The sequence below is a fragment of the Anopheles coluzzii genome, chromosome 2 (genome assembly GCF_943734685.1).
Source record: "Anopheles coluzzii chromosome 2, AcolN3, whole genome shotgun sequence".
NCBI lineage: Eukaryota > Metazoa > Arthropoda > Insecta > Diptera > Culicidae > Anopheles > Anopheles coluzzii.
Genome location: NC_064670.1, coordinates 71,940,349 through 71,959,389, shown reverse-complemented (window position 1 = coordinate 71,959,389; position 19,041 = coordinate 71,940,349). Strand labels below are relative to the sequence as shown.

General features: G+C 44.0%; 2 protein-coding genes across 2 annotated transcripts in view; one reads left to right on the top strand and one right to left on the bottom strand.

Moving 5' to 3' along the window:
- Nucleotides 1-19,041, bottom strand: part of LOC120950176 (FH1/FH2 domain-containing protein 3) — a 181,529-nt gene that overhangs the window by 77,616 nt on the left and 84,872 nt on the right. The gene's annotated exons all lie outside the window — the stretch shown is intronic.
- Nucleotides 1,861-16,329, top strand: LOC120950173 (paramyosin, long form). The gene is made up of 10 exons (XM_040367988.2): nt 1,861-2,280; nt 3,275-3,331; nt 5,587-5,673; nt 5,758-5,924; nt 6,758-7,757; nt 7,835-7,947; nt 14,064-14,583; nt 14,653-14,748; nt 14,823-15,104; nt 15,188-16,329. The coding sequence occupies exons 1-10, from the start codon at nt 2,161-2,163 to the stop codon at nt 15,392-15,394; spliced, it is 2,649 nt and encodes an 882-aa protein (XP_040223922.1). The 5' UTR covers nt 1,861-2,160; the 3' UTR covers nt 15,395-16,329.

The following is a 19,041-nucleotide window of genomic DNA, read 5'->3' as shown; positions in this document are numbered from 1 at the left end:
CCAAAGCAATATTAATCAAAATACTCCCAAAACAAGCTGCAACAATGTTTTCATCCTTTACTAGACACTATCATGCAAAGCTACACCTTTTCCCTAGCCTCCGATACATGCAACACTATTCTGTATTGTGGGAAATTTGGCGAAACAAAATGATCTCCAAGCTTAACACAATCCCAGCGGTATTCTGGCCAACATTCGCCAGGTTCCGTCAATTTACAAACCCCAACCAACATTCCGTTGACTTTGTTTGTTTTGGTGAGCATAGATATGGCTACTGGGCGCCAAAAATAGACCAATGTAAAGGCATATTCTTTGGAGTATTTGTACGATTTTCACATCATAAATTTCGTGCTATATGGTGTTGTGTTTGGATATGCACACACATGATTCTGTCCATCTTCTTAAATTTGTGCATTGCGTTCTCTTGATATAATAACGGTGTACGATCATTGAACATTTTGATTTGTACGAACAAGACTCCAAATTTACATTTGTCACATATAATAAATGAAAAGCTAGTAATAATATATTTCAATATCCCTATAATGTGGAACATCATCGTCCCCATTCCACAGAGCGCGTGTCCCTCCTCAATACTGCTGCTGGGTGAATTTAATAAACTCCCTCATTAGTCATACAACTCAACCGTGTACAGGTCCAACAGGTCGGGCAATAAACAAGTGTGAGCGTGCAGCACACTCAAGACACTCGGGAAAACATCAACAGGAAAGCATCCCCATGATTCAATTCATCAATGGTTCAAATATTATTGTTGTCCCACTTACGGTGGCCCTCTAGCACTGTCATTTGCATACACGTAAACACATACAAGCGGTTATACGGAGAGGCGGCAGTCATTCCGACGAACCAGCTCGCGTTTCTCTATCTCCTTGAGTCTTGAACTGCATTGATGGGGCAGAAAAGTGAGATAATTATCGTACCCAACGCATGGTCATCACGGTAGACTGGTGGTGGAAATTTGTAACTTTTTCTCGACTCGTCGATACGGCTAGCGGACACGAAATTCATTCTTCCGCCATTTGCAACACGCACAGCCGTTTTCCAACACACAATTTTGCGATACCAACACACCTTCGGCTCGGCTTAGATGTGTTGGGAAACTAGTAACCGTGCACTGGGAGCGAATGGTCGGGAAAAAAACAACATCCGCGACATGAGCCGGAGCCGAAGCCGGAGGATGGCAACGCAGCGGTAGAAACGAGGATGAACATTCCTCCCGACGAATGACGCCATCGGACCTGTGCCGAGCATGAATGTGAACGGCTCGAATAATCTCAGCTTCTGGCACCGAACAGCGCGATCGGGAGTGACTGCCGGGAGGGACAAAATATGAGTAAACCGTGAGTATTTATAAAACAATAAAACAATCCGTGCCCGTGCTAATTTTAACACACCTGACTAACGCGAACGGCACGGTTTGATGCGTGCGCAATACGGATCATGGTGTGCGCCGGGAGTACGATCAAGATCCAACCAATTCGTATGGAGACTCGCTCGCTCGACTCTTGCCACGGCGCTACCATTGCATTGAATAGTTTCCCTCCAACTTGGGTCCCTCAGCCGGTGGTTGTGGTGCAGCCGTGTGAGTTAGCGTGGCCAGTACCACTACAAACACATCGAGCAACAAGCCAGCCGCAACCAGGCACATCAACACATACACGATCATCTATCACACAGCAGGAGCGCCAATCTGCGCAAACGCCCTGCTGCATCGGCATGCCGGATCGGATGGAAATGCGAAATGGGTTGAATCCGCTTTCAGAAAAATGAAGACGGGCCCGCTCACGCACACAGGCGCGCTTGCACGGATGCGTAAGCCGAACACTGCTCGGGAAACCCGGTGGCCGGTTAGTAGATCACCAAACTTGCTCCGGCATTTATGAAAACCACGGCACCTAGTGTGCTTCTGACAGTCGGTTCAATCGGTGTTCAGGGTGGATTGATCCTGGTTTGACTCTGCCTGGTGGGGGACCTGTTCTCGTGTGTGTTTTTCCCTTCTCTGTCTCTCTCGAAAACGATCGAACGAGTGTAAACCTTCCGTGCGCCGTAGCGTCGGTTACATTCGTGTGTTCCAGGCGCATATTTCCCAACGCCCGCAGGCTAGTGTAAATCCGTGTTCACGCACAAAAGACGAGCAATATGTCTTCGTCCGCCGTTACCACTAAAACGTCCAAGTACACCTACCGTTCGACCGGAGGTGGTACCGCCGATGTCAGCATCGAGTACAGTGCTGACCTGAGCGCTCTGTCCCGACTGGAGGTGAGTTTTTCGGGTCACAACATGCCCGAACGAGCAGTGTGGTGCGCAAGGAACGAAAGGAACTACGGCTGGAACTTCACCTGATACACTGGACAAATCTACACAAGCACACACTCATACTCGTGTTCAGCGATACGTACACCTTGAAGAACAAATCTTAAGCTAAGACCAGTGATTTTATCTATTTAGCAATACATTACATTAGTGTTTTTTCACAGAACATTCACACAGAGAGTTTTGCATTAGGTCGCAATTCAAACTAAACACATTCACAATGCATTCACAGTTTGCTTCTCATTACCAAAAACTACTACCACACTACCACATTCCATATGCATTCCATAATCTACTTAACACATCCTCGACTAAGTACTTTCATTGGTAATAGTGAATGCTTTTCGGAGAGCCGGAAGTATGTTCAAGAACATTCTCGCGTCATGGTGATATATGTGAAAATGAAAAATGCCGAAGCCTCTACTGCTAGCGCTCTTGATTGCCTGCTACCACTGCTAGTACTGCTAACATGATCGGTAAAGTGCCTAGTGTTACGAAATTTAAAAGAAAAAAATACAGCAAAGCGCAATTCCAGCACCCATTAAAAAGTCCTTAACCAAAATGCTGCCATTGCTAGACCGTGCCACGAAAGTGCCTATTGGTGAATGTTAGTTGACGTTATTCAAGTGCTCCTGAACACACAGCTGAAGTGCATGTTGAGAACAGAAGATTGTTGTAAAGGCGTTATAATAACCTTCCTTAAAAAAAGGATATCTCAGCTTAGTGGTGTACATGTGTAGTGCGAGATAGTTTTAGACACGTTTTCATCCCTCCGGACAAAGGAATGTATATGTGCGTGTGTGTGTATGTGTATGTGTGGAGTGTCCAATGGTGGATAGGTTCCTGCTGAATTCCTCTTCTTACTTGCGTGCATTACCGATTGGCAACAATGCGCTAATAAGCCACGCTCAAACATTCAACGATTTTCTACTGATTTCAGGACAAGATCCGTCTCCTGCAGGAAGACTTGGAGTCGGAGCGTGGCCTTCGCCAGAGGGTAAGTTATGTTTTCATATTAAAGAAAAAAAAAACTTTAACGATCTGTTCTAAAAATATCGCGCAAAACATTGTGAGACGATTTTTTGTATCCGATCCACCCGCGAAGCTATGCTGATTCATCGTTATTCATAGGTTAAATCGTATAAATGAGTTGGTATCGTTTACACGTGCGTTTTTTCGAGAATAGTGATTAATTTTGTTACAATGCGGGTAGTAGTTTGAAGTATTCATCATTCTAAATTCCTATCTTGCTTTTATTAGTATTACCTCAGACATTTTTTTCGAAAGACAATGCCTTGATTTTAAAAACAATAGCTAACGATCAATCCATTTATAGCGATCTACTACACCCATTTAAAGCGACCTACTCTCTTTTCACACGTCAATCGCACTTCCGGGAGTGACCATCAGTGGCCAGTGGCAGCTCACAAATATTATGCTTTACACCTCGTAGCGTAGGAGTCTCATGTCCATCCGTTTTTTTTTGCAAATACGACCTGTCACTTGAATACATCTCATTTGAAGTGTCGTGATGCGTATTCCTTTCTGTACTCCTACACAATACCGCTAACCTTGGTGTCTTGTCGATTTGGCCTGACCCGTTGATTGGCATGGGCCTGTAAGCGTCTTCAAGTGGCGAAGCAATTACATCATCCCACAGCGCTGAAGCATCACACCTTCGAAGTGAAGATTGTTCCTCGTTCCTTAGACCGGGACAAGGTTTCGTGCTGGTTCTTGTTGCTAGTTTCCTCCACCGCTCAGGTCGACCAACTGTTTGCGAACACCGAACAACCTACTATCGCCGTCCAATGCGAGATGGTTTTCCCTCGAGCACTAAAAATAGCCCCCGCTCCTGCGATCGTACGGAGAAGGTGGTTTTAGATCGCTAGAACGTGCACACATGCGTGTGTTTGTGTCTCCTCTGCGCTGCGAGTGGTGTACGTTTATCGACCGAAAACGGCAAAAGAGAATATTGGCCTTTCGAAAATAGTTTTCCCAGCACCCAGAGCCGTTCGTTTCATTGCATTGCTGAACTTGGATTACAGCTCTACTACTACTGTACTACTTAGCCGTAATCGTAATCTTTGATCATTTGCCCTTACACAGCCTCTTTGATAAGGCAAAGTGCGTTACCGTAGTGCTGTTACTTACTGCCAAGATCTTGAAGTAACACTTCTCTGTAAGCCATCTGCTAAACTCTACTGCAATGCTTTTGGTAGCTTCTCTCGCAATGTCTCCGTCGGCGCATTCCACAGAGGGCAACGCGTTAGAGACCGCGAGCCGCGCGTGTGCCATGCTGCACATAATTGTAGATCTCCCCCCAAGAGATAGGCGATGAATAGAGTACATGAATCAGGCTCATCGTGTTTTTTTGGCAATTAAAAAAATCGCCGACAATAAAAATCTTCTTTCTACCGAGACGTGTGCCGCTAAAAAAAATCAAGAATCACGGTTTTTTTATCGTTTACGATGTTGCTTCGTTTTTGTAGACCAACTTATGATCTGTTGTTTGGGAATATTTTTTCTCCTCAATGCAAAGAACACTCATGCAATTAAGTATGAAATATGATGCCAATTCCAATGATTTTCCAAGACAATAATTTTAACACTCACACACATTCAACTTCTTCCTCATATCATTGCCAATCTGCACTACATATGCGTGTCTCATTGCGTAGGATGTGGCCTCCTTGCTTTCCGAAATGCACACAGTGCTGAACACCTATGTGCGGGCTGCTAAAAATAAACCGTCTTCCAACGTTTGGCGCAGCTTACCTGCTTTTGGTTCCTGCGCCGAGCGTCGGGTTGCAAAATATTACCGGATTTTTTTCCTTTCTTTCTTTCTAAAAGTGAATTTTGCCGACCATCTCCGGATAGGATGCATACGAACTTTTTAACTAGTGTTATGACATCGTATTGCATCGGTATTGCATTATTTTTTTGAGCAATGGAAAAGGAAAACTCTTGTATCTTGTTGGAACAAAATATTGTGGAAACTATTTTCTTAAAAACAGAAATTGCACGATATCACGATGTGTCAGCCTTTTTGACACCTTACCTTCCTTTGTATTTTTTAGTATGTCTTTTCAAATACACTCAATAAGAATAATGTTTGAAAACTCAGTTAAACCTTATTAGTGTAAGTTATAAAAATTCGACTCTTTCAATATATCTTATTATTGTTCTTGTTTGCTTTAGGAAATACAATCCTAATCAACAAAGTTCATTCGATTATTTCTTTCTTCAAACTAGATCGAACGTGAGAAAGCCGATCTCAGCGTACAGGTGATTCAGTTGTCTGAGCGTCTCGAAGAAGCTGAGGGTGGTGCTGAGGGACAGGTAACAACAAACCACAATACTAACATAATGAGCAGTCGCATTGAAAACATTTTCGTTCTCTTTTGGCGTCGATTTTTATTAAAGCTGGAGATCAATCGTAAGCGTGACGTCGAGCTGACTAAGCTGCGTAAGCTGCTGGAGGATGTGCACCTAGAATCTGAGGAGACTGCTCACATCCTGAAGCGCAAGCACCAGGAAATCGTCAGCGATTTCAACGAACAGCTTGAGGCTCTGACCAAGTCGAAGCAGCGGTAAACTATCCTTTTCATTTTATTTCCCTCGCTGTAACACTAACATAAACACCATACAATCGATAATCGTTGTGTCCATCTCTATCGCACTCCTTTTCAAATAACACCCACTCATTCCTCCTCCGAGTGGCCACTGTGCGGGTGATGATTAAGTTACGATTCGTCATCTCATTCGCCAACCCTCACCACGCATTCCGGGCCGTTCTCGGACCGACCTTTTTTCGTAACTCTTTGCGCACGTCACACCACACGTTTCAATGCGCTTCTGCGGCTGCTGCCGGTATTTTCGAAGCGCGATCACATAACTGCCTACCGCTAATGCGCGACCGCCCATGTTCCATATGGGTTTTCTCACTCACTTTTACGGTTGCGATACTCCGATGGTGCGCGTGTAGAGAAATGAATTTCATACCGCCGACTGCCCAGGACGTAGACGGTGGTGATTCGGTGCAATCATCATTCCCCAGCGGTATGTAAACAGACCGATGCGTCCCAAGTCCGGCAACGAGCGCTTCGCGAGACACAGCGAGCGACGTAAAACCTGGGCAGATGACATGACAGGTTTCGAGGCTGGCGATCTATTTTAAGACCGGGATGTGCTGCTCATTTCTGCGGGCCAAATATGTCGGCTAGCGCACGGTCTTTGCGTTGATCGTTCCACACTTTATGGCGGGACCGAAGTGTAGCTTGAAAATTCATCTCCCACACTAATTTGGATCACCTGTTGTTTTTTCGCACCTTGCGTAGTTATACATAACCTCTCTATCTTTACACTGTAACACGCTGGATGGACTAATTTAATGGCTGATCCCTTCTACCGTTCGCTTTTCTAGAGTCGAGAAAGAAAAATCGAAGCTGCAGGCTGAGATCTACGAGCTGCTGTCGCAAGTCGAAAGCATTTCTAAGGACAAACAGGTCAGCATCAAGACGATCGAGAAACTCGAGGTCCAGGTCACTGAGCTCAACATCCGTATCGAGGAGCTGAACCGCACGATCGTCGACATCAGCTCGCACAAGACGCGTCTGTCGCAGGAGAACATTGATTTGGTCAAGTCGGTTCAGGACCTTAAGCTGAGCGTTGAGAGCATCTCGTTCTCCAAGACCCAGCTGAACTCGCAGCTCGAGGAAGCTAGACGCCGCCTGGAGGAAGATGATCGCCGCCGCTCGATGCTCGAGTCCAGCCTGCACCAGGTCGAGACTGAGCTGGAGTCCATTCGTCTGCAGCTCGAGGAAGAGTCGGAAGCTCGCCTGGACCTGGAGCGCCAGCTCGTCAAGGCAAATGGTGAGGCCGGTACCTTCAAGTCCAAGTACGAGGCCGAATGCATGGCCCGTGCTGAGGAGGTGGAAGAGATCCGCCGCAAGTACACGGTGCGCATCACTGAGTCGGAGGAGCACATCGAGTCGCTGCAGGCTCGTCTGAGCAAGCTGGAGAAGGAAAAGAGCCGATTGACCAGCGAGATCGAGGTGCTGATCATTGACCTGGAAAAGGCCAACAACGGTATCCGCGAGTACACGAAGCGCATCGAGATCCTCGAGAAGACCAACATCGAAATCAAGACCCGCCTGGAGGAAACGATCGCTCTGTACGATGCGTCGCAGCGCGATCTGCGCCAGAGAACTGCCGATTTCCAGCGCCTGTCTCACGAGCTGGACAAGACTCGCGAACAGAAGGATCAGCTGGGACGCGATAACAACAAGCTGCAGAACGAGCTGCACGAGTCACGCAGCACCGTCACCGAATTGACGCGCCGTCTTCACGAGTATGAAGTCGAGCTGCGTCGTCTGGAGAATGAGCGTGAGGAGCTCACGGCCGCCTACAAGGAAGCCGAAGCGGTAAGTGTGCTAAATAACTATTTCGATTGGAAAATAAAATTATTTTTAAATTATCTTACATCTTTTCGTATTTACAGGGACGCAAAGCAGAGGAGAAACGTGCTCAGGCCCTTTCGGCTGAGTATGGCCAGTTCCGTCATGACACTGAGCGTCGCCTATTGGAGAAGGACGAAGAGATTGAAGTCATTCGGTAAGTACGGGCGGTGTTTAATGTTACGCTAGCAATATCAAATGTCACATTGCATTCGATGACGTTAGTCTCTAAATGTGCCAACAAGTGCCAACTCGATCTCACCATAGCGGCCACTATACTTCGACCTACCGGAGTCTCGCGTGCTTTGGTATATAAACGAATTAAACAGTTGTTCTAAACAATCAGGAACCGTATGGTTTCATCGCCTGTAAAAGGTTTTGAGGTCAAGCATATATGCTTATAGCTGATCACAAAAACATAACCATTACTTGGCTTTGTTACGAGCATTAGATACAAGACGTACAACAAGATCGCTGGTTTTTACGCCTCTTTGTACTTTGAACTACCAGGCGCCTCCATCTGCGTTCCAGTGCAACTATTAATTTTGTTAAAATTATTTTTAAGCCAACAAAAAGTGTGTACGCTAACTCATGTGCTCGAACAACATTCATCAAACATGCAACTGATTTTGCTAGTTATAAACTTTACATCAGATAGCGCAAGCTCAGCATCCATTTTCGCTAAGCGTGTGTGCCACTTTCTGCAATCCATTATTTTGTGCCACTTACTGCAACGACCTTTAAATAACCGTTCTTTCAAATCAAACAATCGTCGTCACCTCTTCCTAGAACGCATTAACTGCAGTTTGTTGACCGCAACCAATGAAAGTCAATCGATCCACCACTGAGCACGGCTAGCACGAGTTGTATACGAAAATATCTCATACCCGTGCACGTTTTCTTTGCTTCCTGCATTCGATAATCAGCTTGTTCTTGGATGGCGGTACCACACGGCTCTTGACAGTGCTCCTGAAAGTGAAATAAACTTGACGGGTGTGGTGAACGGTTTAGCGCCTAGTAGTGATTGCCACAAACGCTGTATCGAGTAAGCTGATCATTCTAATGATGCTTGTTTCGTTACCTCATCATTGACCGAGCACTTTCGCTCGTGTTCATTCGATTGATTTCGCTATCACGACGGTTTTCTCATTCTAAGCTGCTGCCACTGACCTTACTTTCAGTCGCCAAATAGCCAAGGTGAAGACCAGTTCAGTGATCAATACACAATTGTTCTGTTTTATTTGAAATATTCATTTCGCCATTTGTGCTATTGTTGGTTTCAAAAACTTTCATTTAAAAAATCTCAATTAGTACGTTTTAACCTATTATCAGACTTCATTTGATTGTTAAAGCAATTCGTATTTTTGGTAAACATCATAATCAACTCATACCCTTCCTGTTTTGATGAGAGCAATTTCCACTTGTGAAGTGGTGAAGTGTCACCAAAAATATAGTGAACCAATAAAATGTGATTTTATAGTAACAGTTTTTGGCAAACGAAATCGCACCGTAATTGACACCACGAGGTGGTCCAGAAACGGTGTCAGATTTGTAATGTTTTACTTTCTGCAAAAACAAACAAAAAAAACGTGAAGCATGACACATATTATCATGAAATCATCATGTGAAACGTCTGGTATATGTCTTGTGGCGCATACTTATGACACACGAAATTTTAGTTTGAGTGGAGAAAATGTTAAATGGTTGTTTGAGATGTGCTGTGCACCGAATTTTTCAGAAAAAAACTACTACTAGCTACGTAAGAAAATACGACCGAAGCCGTGATAACGTGAATCTAAATTACAAACGTAACACGTAGTATACGTCCATTCGGAGATACGCGGTTTTCTAAATTTAACAGTTTATGTCCCAAACCGGTACAATTTGCTAAATGAGTTGTCCAATATAAAAGTAATAATTTTATTCAAAAATACCCGTTTATTTTGGCTCAAAATCATGAAATTTTACTCATGTTGATATCCATAACCGCGTATCTCGGGATCAGACGGAAAAACGGGTAATCTGGTCATATTTTACAATGACAATAAGATTAAACTAATTCTAAAAAAATATTACAAAATGAAAAAAACTCCCTCAACACTTCATATTACATTTCTTTGGGTATTTCAAAATTTTATCGAAATGAAAAATAACAATTATATGTTTGCTCATTCTTGCTCATTGTACCACAAACAAGCATGTAGTCACGTTCTAATATTTTCGACAGTTAAGGTATCAGAACGTGTGCACCATAAAATATTACACACGCCGTAATTGCTCAATTAAGTTACTTGTGCAAACATGGTGTACAATGTGTGTGTGTGTGTGTGTGTGTGGGTTTTTATAGCTTTCACATCTGAGAGCCAGCAAAACAGTGCCCCCTCCCCCATAAGGCACGATCCTTAGTGCGTAATTCGCACGCCCGTCTAATCATTGCCATCAGTGCATTTCATTGTCCTTTATCATGATCTAAAAATACATCAGATCATTTGTTCTATTTCGAAAAGGTCTCAATGTTGTTTTTGGTGCTTTCGTCACATCACTGGTGTTTTCTTATGGCATTTCTTCTTTCCCGTGATGTAGCATCGAATCTGTTCGTTCGCAGTTTGTCGTAAGCAGCCTCTTAGCAAGACACTAGCAAACAGGGAATAGAGAAAAGCAACGAGTGTTTGTGTGTGTGTGTTGCTTTGACTTGGGCATAGATGGGGAGGGAATAGATACCACAAATTAGGCAAAAGAAGTAAGAAAATAAGTAGCAACTCTTTCTAACAGCAACAACGGGACGTGTGTATTTGTGCCAGCTTTAAAGCCATCGCAATACTGGGAGTTCTATTGGTTGCCGTGCACACCAGTTGAGGTATTCGCAGTTCTCTCACATTTTGTGGTTGTGTGCGCTTCCTTCTTCGTTCTCGCTCACACTTTCTTTACGGCATTGAGTGATACAGGCGCGATCTAGATGGCACCACTGTTTGCGTTGGACAACCGGTGCGAAAGACGCGAGAGGCTCATCCCCACTCAGATCTACCAAAACAACTACGGACATGCGATGCACTACTACCAACCCATGATCGACTATCTCGATACGAAGAGTGCGAGTGCCGAGCAGTCCCCTCTACCCGATCCGCGCTGCCCGTACCTGCCCTACACCGAGGAGCGCGGTCTAAACCGCTATCACACAGGGTACTTCCACTTCCGACCGTACTCCGACCGGGAGGTTGTCCGACTGTCGGAGGCAGCAGTTGACACGGCGGAACGCTACCTACCCGATTACCGATTCGATATAAAGCGCTCAGTACTCAGTGTGACCGCGACTGCCGACGCAGCTAGGCTCAAGAAGCACGTACCCGCGGACAGTGTGATCGATCGTTACAATCGGAAAGTAGCCGTACGGAACGCACAGCACGCAGCCGACGACAAACGTGACAGGATGGCACTGACTAAGCGCACTCATTTTTACGGTAACCTTAAGGACTCGGACTCGGATCTCTCGCCGGAGCTAAAGAAAGCGATCAAGGGAAAATCGGCCGATCAGATCAAGAACATCTTGCTGAACGAGTCGCGCCGGACTCGCGAGTCGGAGGAACGTTCCCTGAACCAAATCAGCAGCCGGTTCAGCTCGTCTGTGTCACGCCAGGCGGTGGGTAGCCGTGCCAACAGCGAGGTACGCTACATTGTCAAGCGATCGACTAGCACCGTCGACGTTAGCCAGGCTGCCGAGGAAGCCTCCACTCAGTACAAGGCTGTCCACACCTCCGTCGATAATGTGCGCCGGGAGATTAAGAACTTTGCCGTCAAGACTCAGGAATTCCTGCACGACACCAGGTGAATTACTACAACCGTGACATTCACCATCCATCCAATAGCCATGCCTTTCCCCGAACATCCTGTATAGGTCATAGACACCTTCCCAAAAAGTTGATCTGCTGTTCTGTGCTACTATTACTCACTACCTAAAACGGTTCTTATCAATATTGGCGACAGCTTGCCTATTTTGACACATCTAGTTCAAGGCTGAGTTCAGCCAAATAACATATGATTGATTATTATTGTGGTCTTGTTTTGCCCTACTATTGCCCTTCAATACCAAAACACACACACACATCCGTGCTCTATCTCTAGTTCTTTTAATTGCATTGCGATTTCTTTTACTGTGTTGTTTGGTGTCGAGCTCCAGAAAATCTATCTCCCTGCCAACCAAGGTAACGTAACGAGTTTCTGCAATCTTACCAATGTCCAAGTTCATGATGTGTCTGCATCTTTCTATATCTTTCATTGTCATATATATCTTTTTTAACGTCCGCCTTAAATCGGTCTCACTGCTAAAATGCATCCATCAAAAGACTTGGTCTGATTTGCAATGACCTCGAATGTGAGTGTTTTCTCGTGTGACATACTTACAGTTATGCAAATATTTCGTACCATCACTCTACTGTACCACGCGCGTGCGTCTATGGCTGACCGTTTCCTGTGCAAATTTATATATCTTACGAATTGACTTTCCTCTTTTACATTGTTACCCATACCATATTGACTCTACAAAGCTTCACCATTCATCAAGTTCACACACGCCGTTAAGAGAGATATTAAAAAAAAAAGTCACATCCACAATGAAACAAAACTGCTTATAAATATCATGCAGAACGGCCAGTTTAATGATTTCGAGGTTATATATATATATATACACTAACACTTGTCGCTTTGTTCATGAGGTCTAAAGGCAAAGTGCTCGTGCAGTATTAGACTCGCAGATGTCAGAAGTCTGACGAACGAACAAACGAACGTCCACACAAGATCGTCCATTTTTTTTTTGCGTTCTATAGATACCGGGGGTATTTTTTTTTGTACTGGTTTTGCATTCCTTCGTTCCGAGTGTACGAAAAATGTTATTTGTGGGATTTGCTGCTACCCCTGACACCCGGGCCTGTTTATACTTTACCTTGAACTGCTTTCGTCTAGGCATTCCCGATTTTTCGTGCGGATTGAAACACAAGGCGACTTCGGGTTTATTTATTTGTATTACGAATGTCTACTATGTAACGTTACCGCTTACGCTCACCGTGTCAACCGAAGACTTAATTTATTACATAAATATACACTTACTTTTCTCCCGTCAACATCGTTCGCAGCTTCAAAACCTTCAAAGCCGCAAAGATCAGACCACAGCCTGTTCGATGTAAAGTCGTTTATTATTAATATTTGTTGTGAAGAGATATTGTGCAATAGTTTTGAGGCTTTTTTTGTACTTCCTTGATTTAGAGCTTGGTAGCTTAAATGTACTTATTATATTCTTTTATACATTCCACATACTTTTACAACACATTTTAAACTGTGGATCAATCTCTTCCTTTGCCGCAGATAGTAAAAAAACTCTATATTTAAAATCACACATATATTTTACATCACTTTACTCCATCTACTTACCAACACATCATCAAGGGGCAACGAGTATCATCGTTATTTTACATTCGAGTCCATCTGCGGGATCTAATAATAATCGCAACGAGAGCATTTGGAGAGTTTGGCAAGACACCAAAGCCGTCATGGTGCATATGTCTTTACTTTTTTTTTGCTTCATTCCTTAATTCATAACGTAAGCACTGTCTGTGTCTATCGGAAAATGTGTCAAATATTTTATTGTGACAAATCGGGTAATTTGCAGTCTAATGATAAACACAACCGACTTTAGGAAGCTGGGTGTAAATTACGTTTTTATCCGGACTGTCTCCTTATAGCAAAGAGTGACTACCTAAAAACTTTGTAAAATTTAGCATAATGCTTTATATTTAAGCATAGATAAATCCGATATGAACTTCAAGAAAATATTGTTAATTTAAACATCATCAATAATTCATATAGGACTACTTCAAGCCTGGTCATAGTGTTTGAAAGTTCATTGTTCACTGAACTCAAATAGTAATGTTTCTAGTAATCTGCTTCACATGTAATTAAAACACGGCTACAGGTATTGTCTAACATCCTCTGTCTCGACCATATGTATGATTCACTGCACCTTCAATCAACGGGAAATCCGTTGATTGCGTAGCATCATCTTATGCGATGAAGCAAAAGAGTGCGAGCCGGCAGAAACGGCATTTGTTGTCGTATTATTTTATTTTTAACTATCTCCTATGCTAAAAGCAAGTGGTACATGGTATCAGGACAGAGGACAATTGTAAGCCACATCCGAACGGAATGAATCATCGTTGCGATAGTACTACACTTTTCACACTTTCTACAATACACGTTTGGTCTCTCTTTTGCTTTTATCCGCAGCAAGCAGACGAGCATCGAAATCGAGCAGCTGAATGCCCGCGTTGTCGAGGCTGAGACCAAGCTTAAGAGCGAGGTCCAGCGCATCAAGAAGAAGCTGCAGATCCAGATCACCGAGCTGGAGATGTCGCTGGATGTGGCCAACCACACCAACATCGAGCTGCAGAAGACTATCAAGAAGCAGTCGCTGCAGTTGACCGAGATGCAGGCTCACTACGAGGAGATCCAGCGCCAGCTGCAGTCCACTGTCGACCAGTACGGCATTGCTCAGCGTCGCATCCAATCGCTCTCCGGCGAGCTGGAGGAGATCCGCATCAACTACGATTCTTCGCTGCGTGCTAAGCGTCAGGTGGAGGTGTCTCTCGAGGAGGCCACCACTCGTATTAACGAGCTGAGCGTTGTCAACGCCAACTACGCTTCGCTCAAGGCTAAGCTTGAGACCGAACTGCAAACCTTGGCCGTTGACTACGAGGAAGTCACCCGTGAGCTGCGTGTCAGCGATGAGCGCTACCAGAAGATTCAGGTATGTTACCGCTTTAACCTCTTACCTCAATCAACCTAACATCCTGACAAACTCATTACCGTTTTAAAGGTTGAGCTTAAGCACACCGTCGAGCTGCTGCACGAGGAACAGGAAAGAATCGTCAAGATTGAAGCCATCAAGAAGTCGCTGGAAGTTGAGGTTAAGGTAAGAATAACGCTAATAGGTGCAGAAGCAGCAGCGAAATGGCAGCGTACAATAACATATCCATATGTTCACAGCAACTGTCCGTCCGTCTGGAGGAAGTCGAGGTCAATGCCGTGGCTGGTAGCAGACGCATCATCAACAAGCTTGAGGCTCGCCTGCGCGACATCGAAGTTGAACTGGACGAGGAAAGACGAAAGCACGCCGAAACGATCAAGATTCTCCGCAAAAAGGAACGCTCTGTCAAGGAAGTGTACATTCAGATCGAGGAGGATCAGAAGAACATTCAGATTCTGCAGGACGCCCTGGAGAAGGCCAACCAGAAGATCGCTGCCTACAAGCGTCAGCTAACCGAACAGGTATGACGACCGTTACTATGCGCCCTTTACTTCCTAGGCACTCATTCATACGGTAAACTAATTCAATCTGCCTCATTCTACAGGAACAATCCTCACAGCAGTGTGTCACCAAGGTTCGCCGTTTCCAGCGAGAGCTCGAAGCTGCCGAAGACCGTGCCGATGTGGCTGAGAGCAATCTGAGTCTGGTCCGTGCCAAGCACCGCACGTTCGTCACCACCTCGACCGTGCCCGGATCGCAGGTCTACCTGGTTCAGGAAACTACCCGAACCATCAACGAAACTTCATCTTAAATTTAGCAATGTCCCTTGCCGCCAGAGTGCCCTTACAGTTGGCCGAAGCGTCGTTAATCCTGGAAGAATATGCGACGACTGAAAATCGGAACAAGCGATCTAGCAACCTCCAGCCGGGCCGATCATGTGGGTTACCACTCTGGACACCGCACGCAGCCAATTGGTTCTTTTCATTATTTTATCCAGTTTCGTTCAAATACGGTCATGTGTACGTGTTGTGTTTTGAAGAAATTCTATGCCCTTCCTTGGTCCTTAGCTCTTCTCCTATTTTTTCTTGCCCTTCCTTACGTTCACTGTTTTATATATCCCTTTTTGTTGTGTATAGTTATGTTTAACATTAGCGTCTTCCTATTTTTATTTTATTACGAAACAACGTTAGAAGGATAAAACACAGCATCAGCTGGAAAGTTATTCGAACATACACAAATCGACAAACCAGACAAGAGCGTTCACTGCGTACACAGATAACATCTGAGAAGCTGTATATCAACAAAAGCTCTTTACATTAGATACTTTAAATCTTAACGAAATTGTGTTTGTTTGTGTCATATGAACTCGTTTACTATGTGCTGTTCGTCGTTGCTGCTCTGAAGAAATGTGGATACTCTACCCTCTCGATCATGGGTCAACGCGATCTACCGACCTGAGCCAACTTTAAAAAGATCAACTATGATGAGGCTGTAAAAACAACTGAAAAGCCAAACCAGAACAGCACACAAGTCGCTTGTAAAGGAAAAAATAAAGTTTATTGATAAAGATTATTTTACCAAAATAACAATGCTACTATGGAGTGTTATTGCTAGGAGACGATTTAAAAAAACGGTATTCAAAAGGCATAACGCATGCAATGTTGTGAACGAGTGGATCTATGATTTTTTTACGCATGTACTGTATGATAAAGATTTATTATTAATAAAACAAATCATCTAAATTAATATTTATCAATTGAACAGCATATCGCATATTGCCATCTTACCAAAAAACGATGCAGTTCCACTTTCCATTGTGGTGAATGCTTCAATGATTCAATGATGAGCAATGATTTTACAAATACAAATTAAAAAGTAATGATAGAAATTATTCAAATTGATTTTCTCGATCCTATATGTTTTATGTTAAAATTGTCATATATTACATAATTTGTAATTTTGTAATGATAGAAATTATTCAAATTGATTTTCTCGATCCTATATGTTTTATGTTAAAATTGTCATATATTACTTAATTGTCATTTATGTTGGTTATGTAGCGCTTTCTACAGCTTGCTTGCATGCATTATGTTTTGAGAATGAACAATTATCTCTTTGATAAGGTAAGCTATCTTTAGTTCTATTAAAGCCTTTTTCAATGGAATCTATTACAAAACTACCTTATGTTAATGCTTAGGTAGTTTTAGCTTATTAAATAAATTTCAAACATCAACCATAAATCATATGAAATATATTATTGGAATCGACTCAAAGTGTGAAATTAATTACAACTCTGCTTTTGTAGGTGATTTCAAGAAACATAAATTACATCTCACGATAGTATGATAAATTGTAAAATTGTAAATTTGTCGCCGTACATCTCATATAGCTCGTCATTATAGCGGTTCCTCCATTGTCCTTCCACACATACGGGGCCAAGTATCCTTCGGAGCAACTTCCTCTCGAACGCAACTAAATTTCGTTAGATTTGGACAGTGTCCATGTCTCAGAGGCGTATGTGAGTACTGGTACTATATAGGTACTATATAGTTCCACCTTTGTCCGTCACGTCAGGTTATTTGAGGTGTACTGATTTTTCAGGCTGTAGACCAGTAAGACCAGTTGGCAGCCAGCATCCTTGGGCGCAACTCAGCTTCCATGCTATTGTCGTTGCTGACCTTTGACCCAAGATAGGTGAATTCTGGGACGACTTCAAAAGTGCGTTCACCTATCTGTACGTCACGCCTACGAAGATTCTGATTATTTATTGGTAGGCCCGCTGATGTTGCCACCATCAGTTTGGTCTTTGCCTCGTTTATCTGCAATCCGAGGTTCTCTACCGCCTGCTCGGATCCTTGGTAGGCTTCTTCTACATAGAGGAGCCGCAGACCAATGATGTCTATATCATCAGCGTATGCCAGGATCTGGGTTGACTTATAGAAGATAGTTTCCGCAGTCTCCACCCTTGAGTCGCGAATGGCCCTTTCTAGCGCCAGGTTGAATAGGAGACAGGCAAGCCCGTCCCCCTGCCGCAGACCTTAAGTAATAGCAAAAGGTCCTGAGAGTTTTGCATCCACCCTCACCTGGCAAGTGACGTTGGTCATAGTCATTCTTATTAGGCTTATCAGTTTGGCTGGGATTCCAAACACTCAAAGAGCTCATATCGTCATACAGTTTGCTATGCTATGCTATGGCTATGCTTTCATATGCGGCTTTGAAGTCAATGAAGAGATGGTATGTGTCGTGTCTGTATTCAGCCATTTTCTCCAAGACCTGCCGCATGGTGAAGATCTGATCAGTGGTTGATTTTCTGTTTCGGAATCCTCTTTGATAGTTTCCGACTATCTCTTCGACGTGCGGGACAAGACGATCCTGAAGGATCAGGGAGAATATTTTATAGGCGGTATTCAACACCGTAATTATTATTATTATTATTATTATTATTATTTATTTCATATTGTCAGCCGCCTAGGGTTTCACAATAATATGTCTTACAAACTAAGGAAGAAGGAAGTGTTAAGGATGGGAGGTTGATGATAGAGACAAGGACTCAGAAAGACGAGAGCGAAAACTGGACAAGGGGACGTGGTAGTCGAACAGATCATGAGCTTCATTAAATGCTGCGCAAGCTCTCAAAAATGGATCTCTCTGACCAAAAACAGAACGGCGGGAGGGGATAAAAATGGGAGGTCTGTCGCGGAGACGACGAGAAGGGACGTAAATAGGAATGGAGCTGAGGAGCGAAGGAGCATCGATATTGGAAGTCAGAAGGCTGGCAATGAAGTAAGACTGCGCGTGTGAATGCCGGGATTTGATTTCCATCAAGCCCAACATACGACAGCGGAGAGAATAAGAGGGCACAGGTGCATTATGTCCGTGCAGAAATTTACGAATAGCGATACGCGTAAACTTCCTCTGCACTCTCTCTAGTCTCTGCATAGCGACACCTCCAGCCGGGGTCCACACAACACTAGCGTAATCCAGAATAGATCGAACCCAGCAACAGTAAAGCGCCTTCAGGCATAGCGGATCTCTCAACTCAGAGGAGGTAATACCCCTGTAGTTGTTGCAGCCCAACCTGTCTCCCTTCTAGTATATGGGGTAGATGATGCCACGATTCCAATAACAAAGACATTGATTCGCTATCCCACACCTCAGTAACAATTTGATGAATCTCGTTTTCTAGTCGTCCATTCTTGACCAGTTCAGCTGCAATTCCGTCGGTTCCGGGTGCCTTGTTATTTTTCAGCCGACGGATAGCCTTTCGTGTTTCTTCTATGCTATGTGGCAGTAGCATGACACTATCTGCTAGTGGCGCTTCTAGCTGTCCGTTGAACTGGTCGTTGAGTAATTCATCAAAGTACTGAGCCCACCGCGAGAGGACCTCTGGCTGGTTACCAATCATATCTCCATCCTTGTTGCGACACCAGGTTACCTTAGGTACAACGTTGTTTCGGT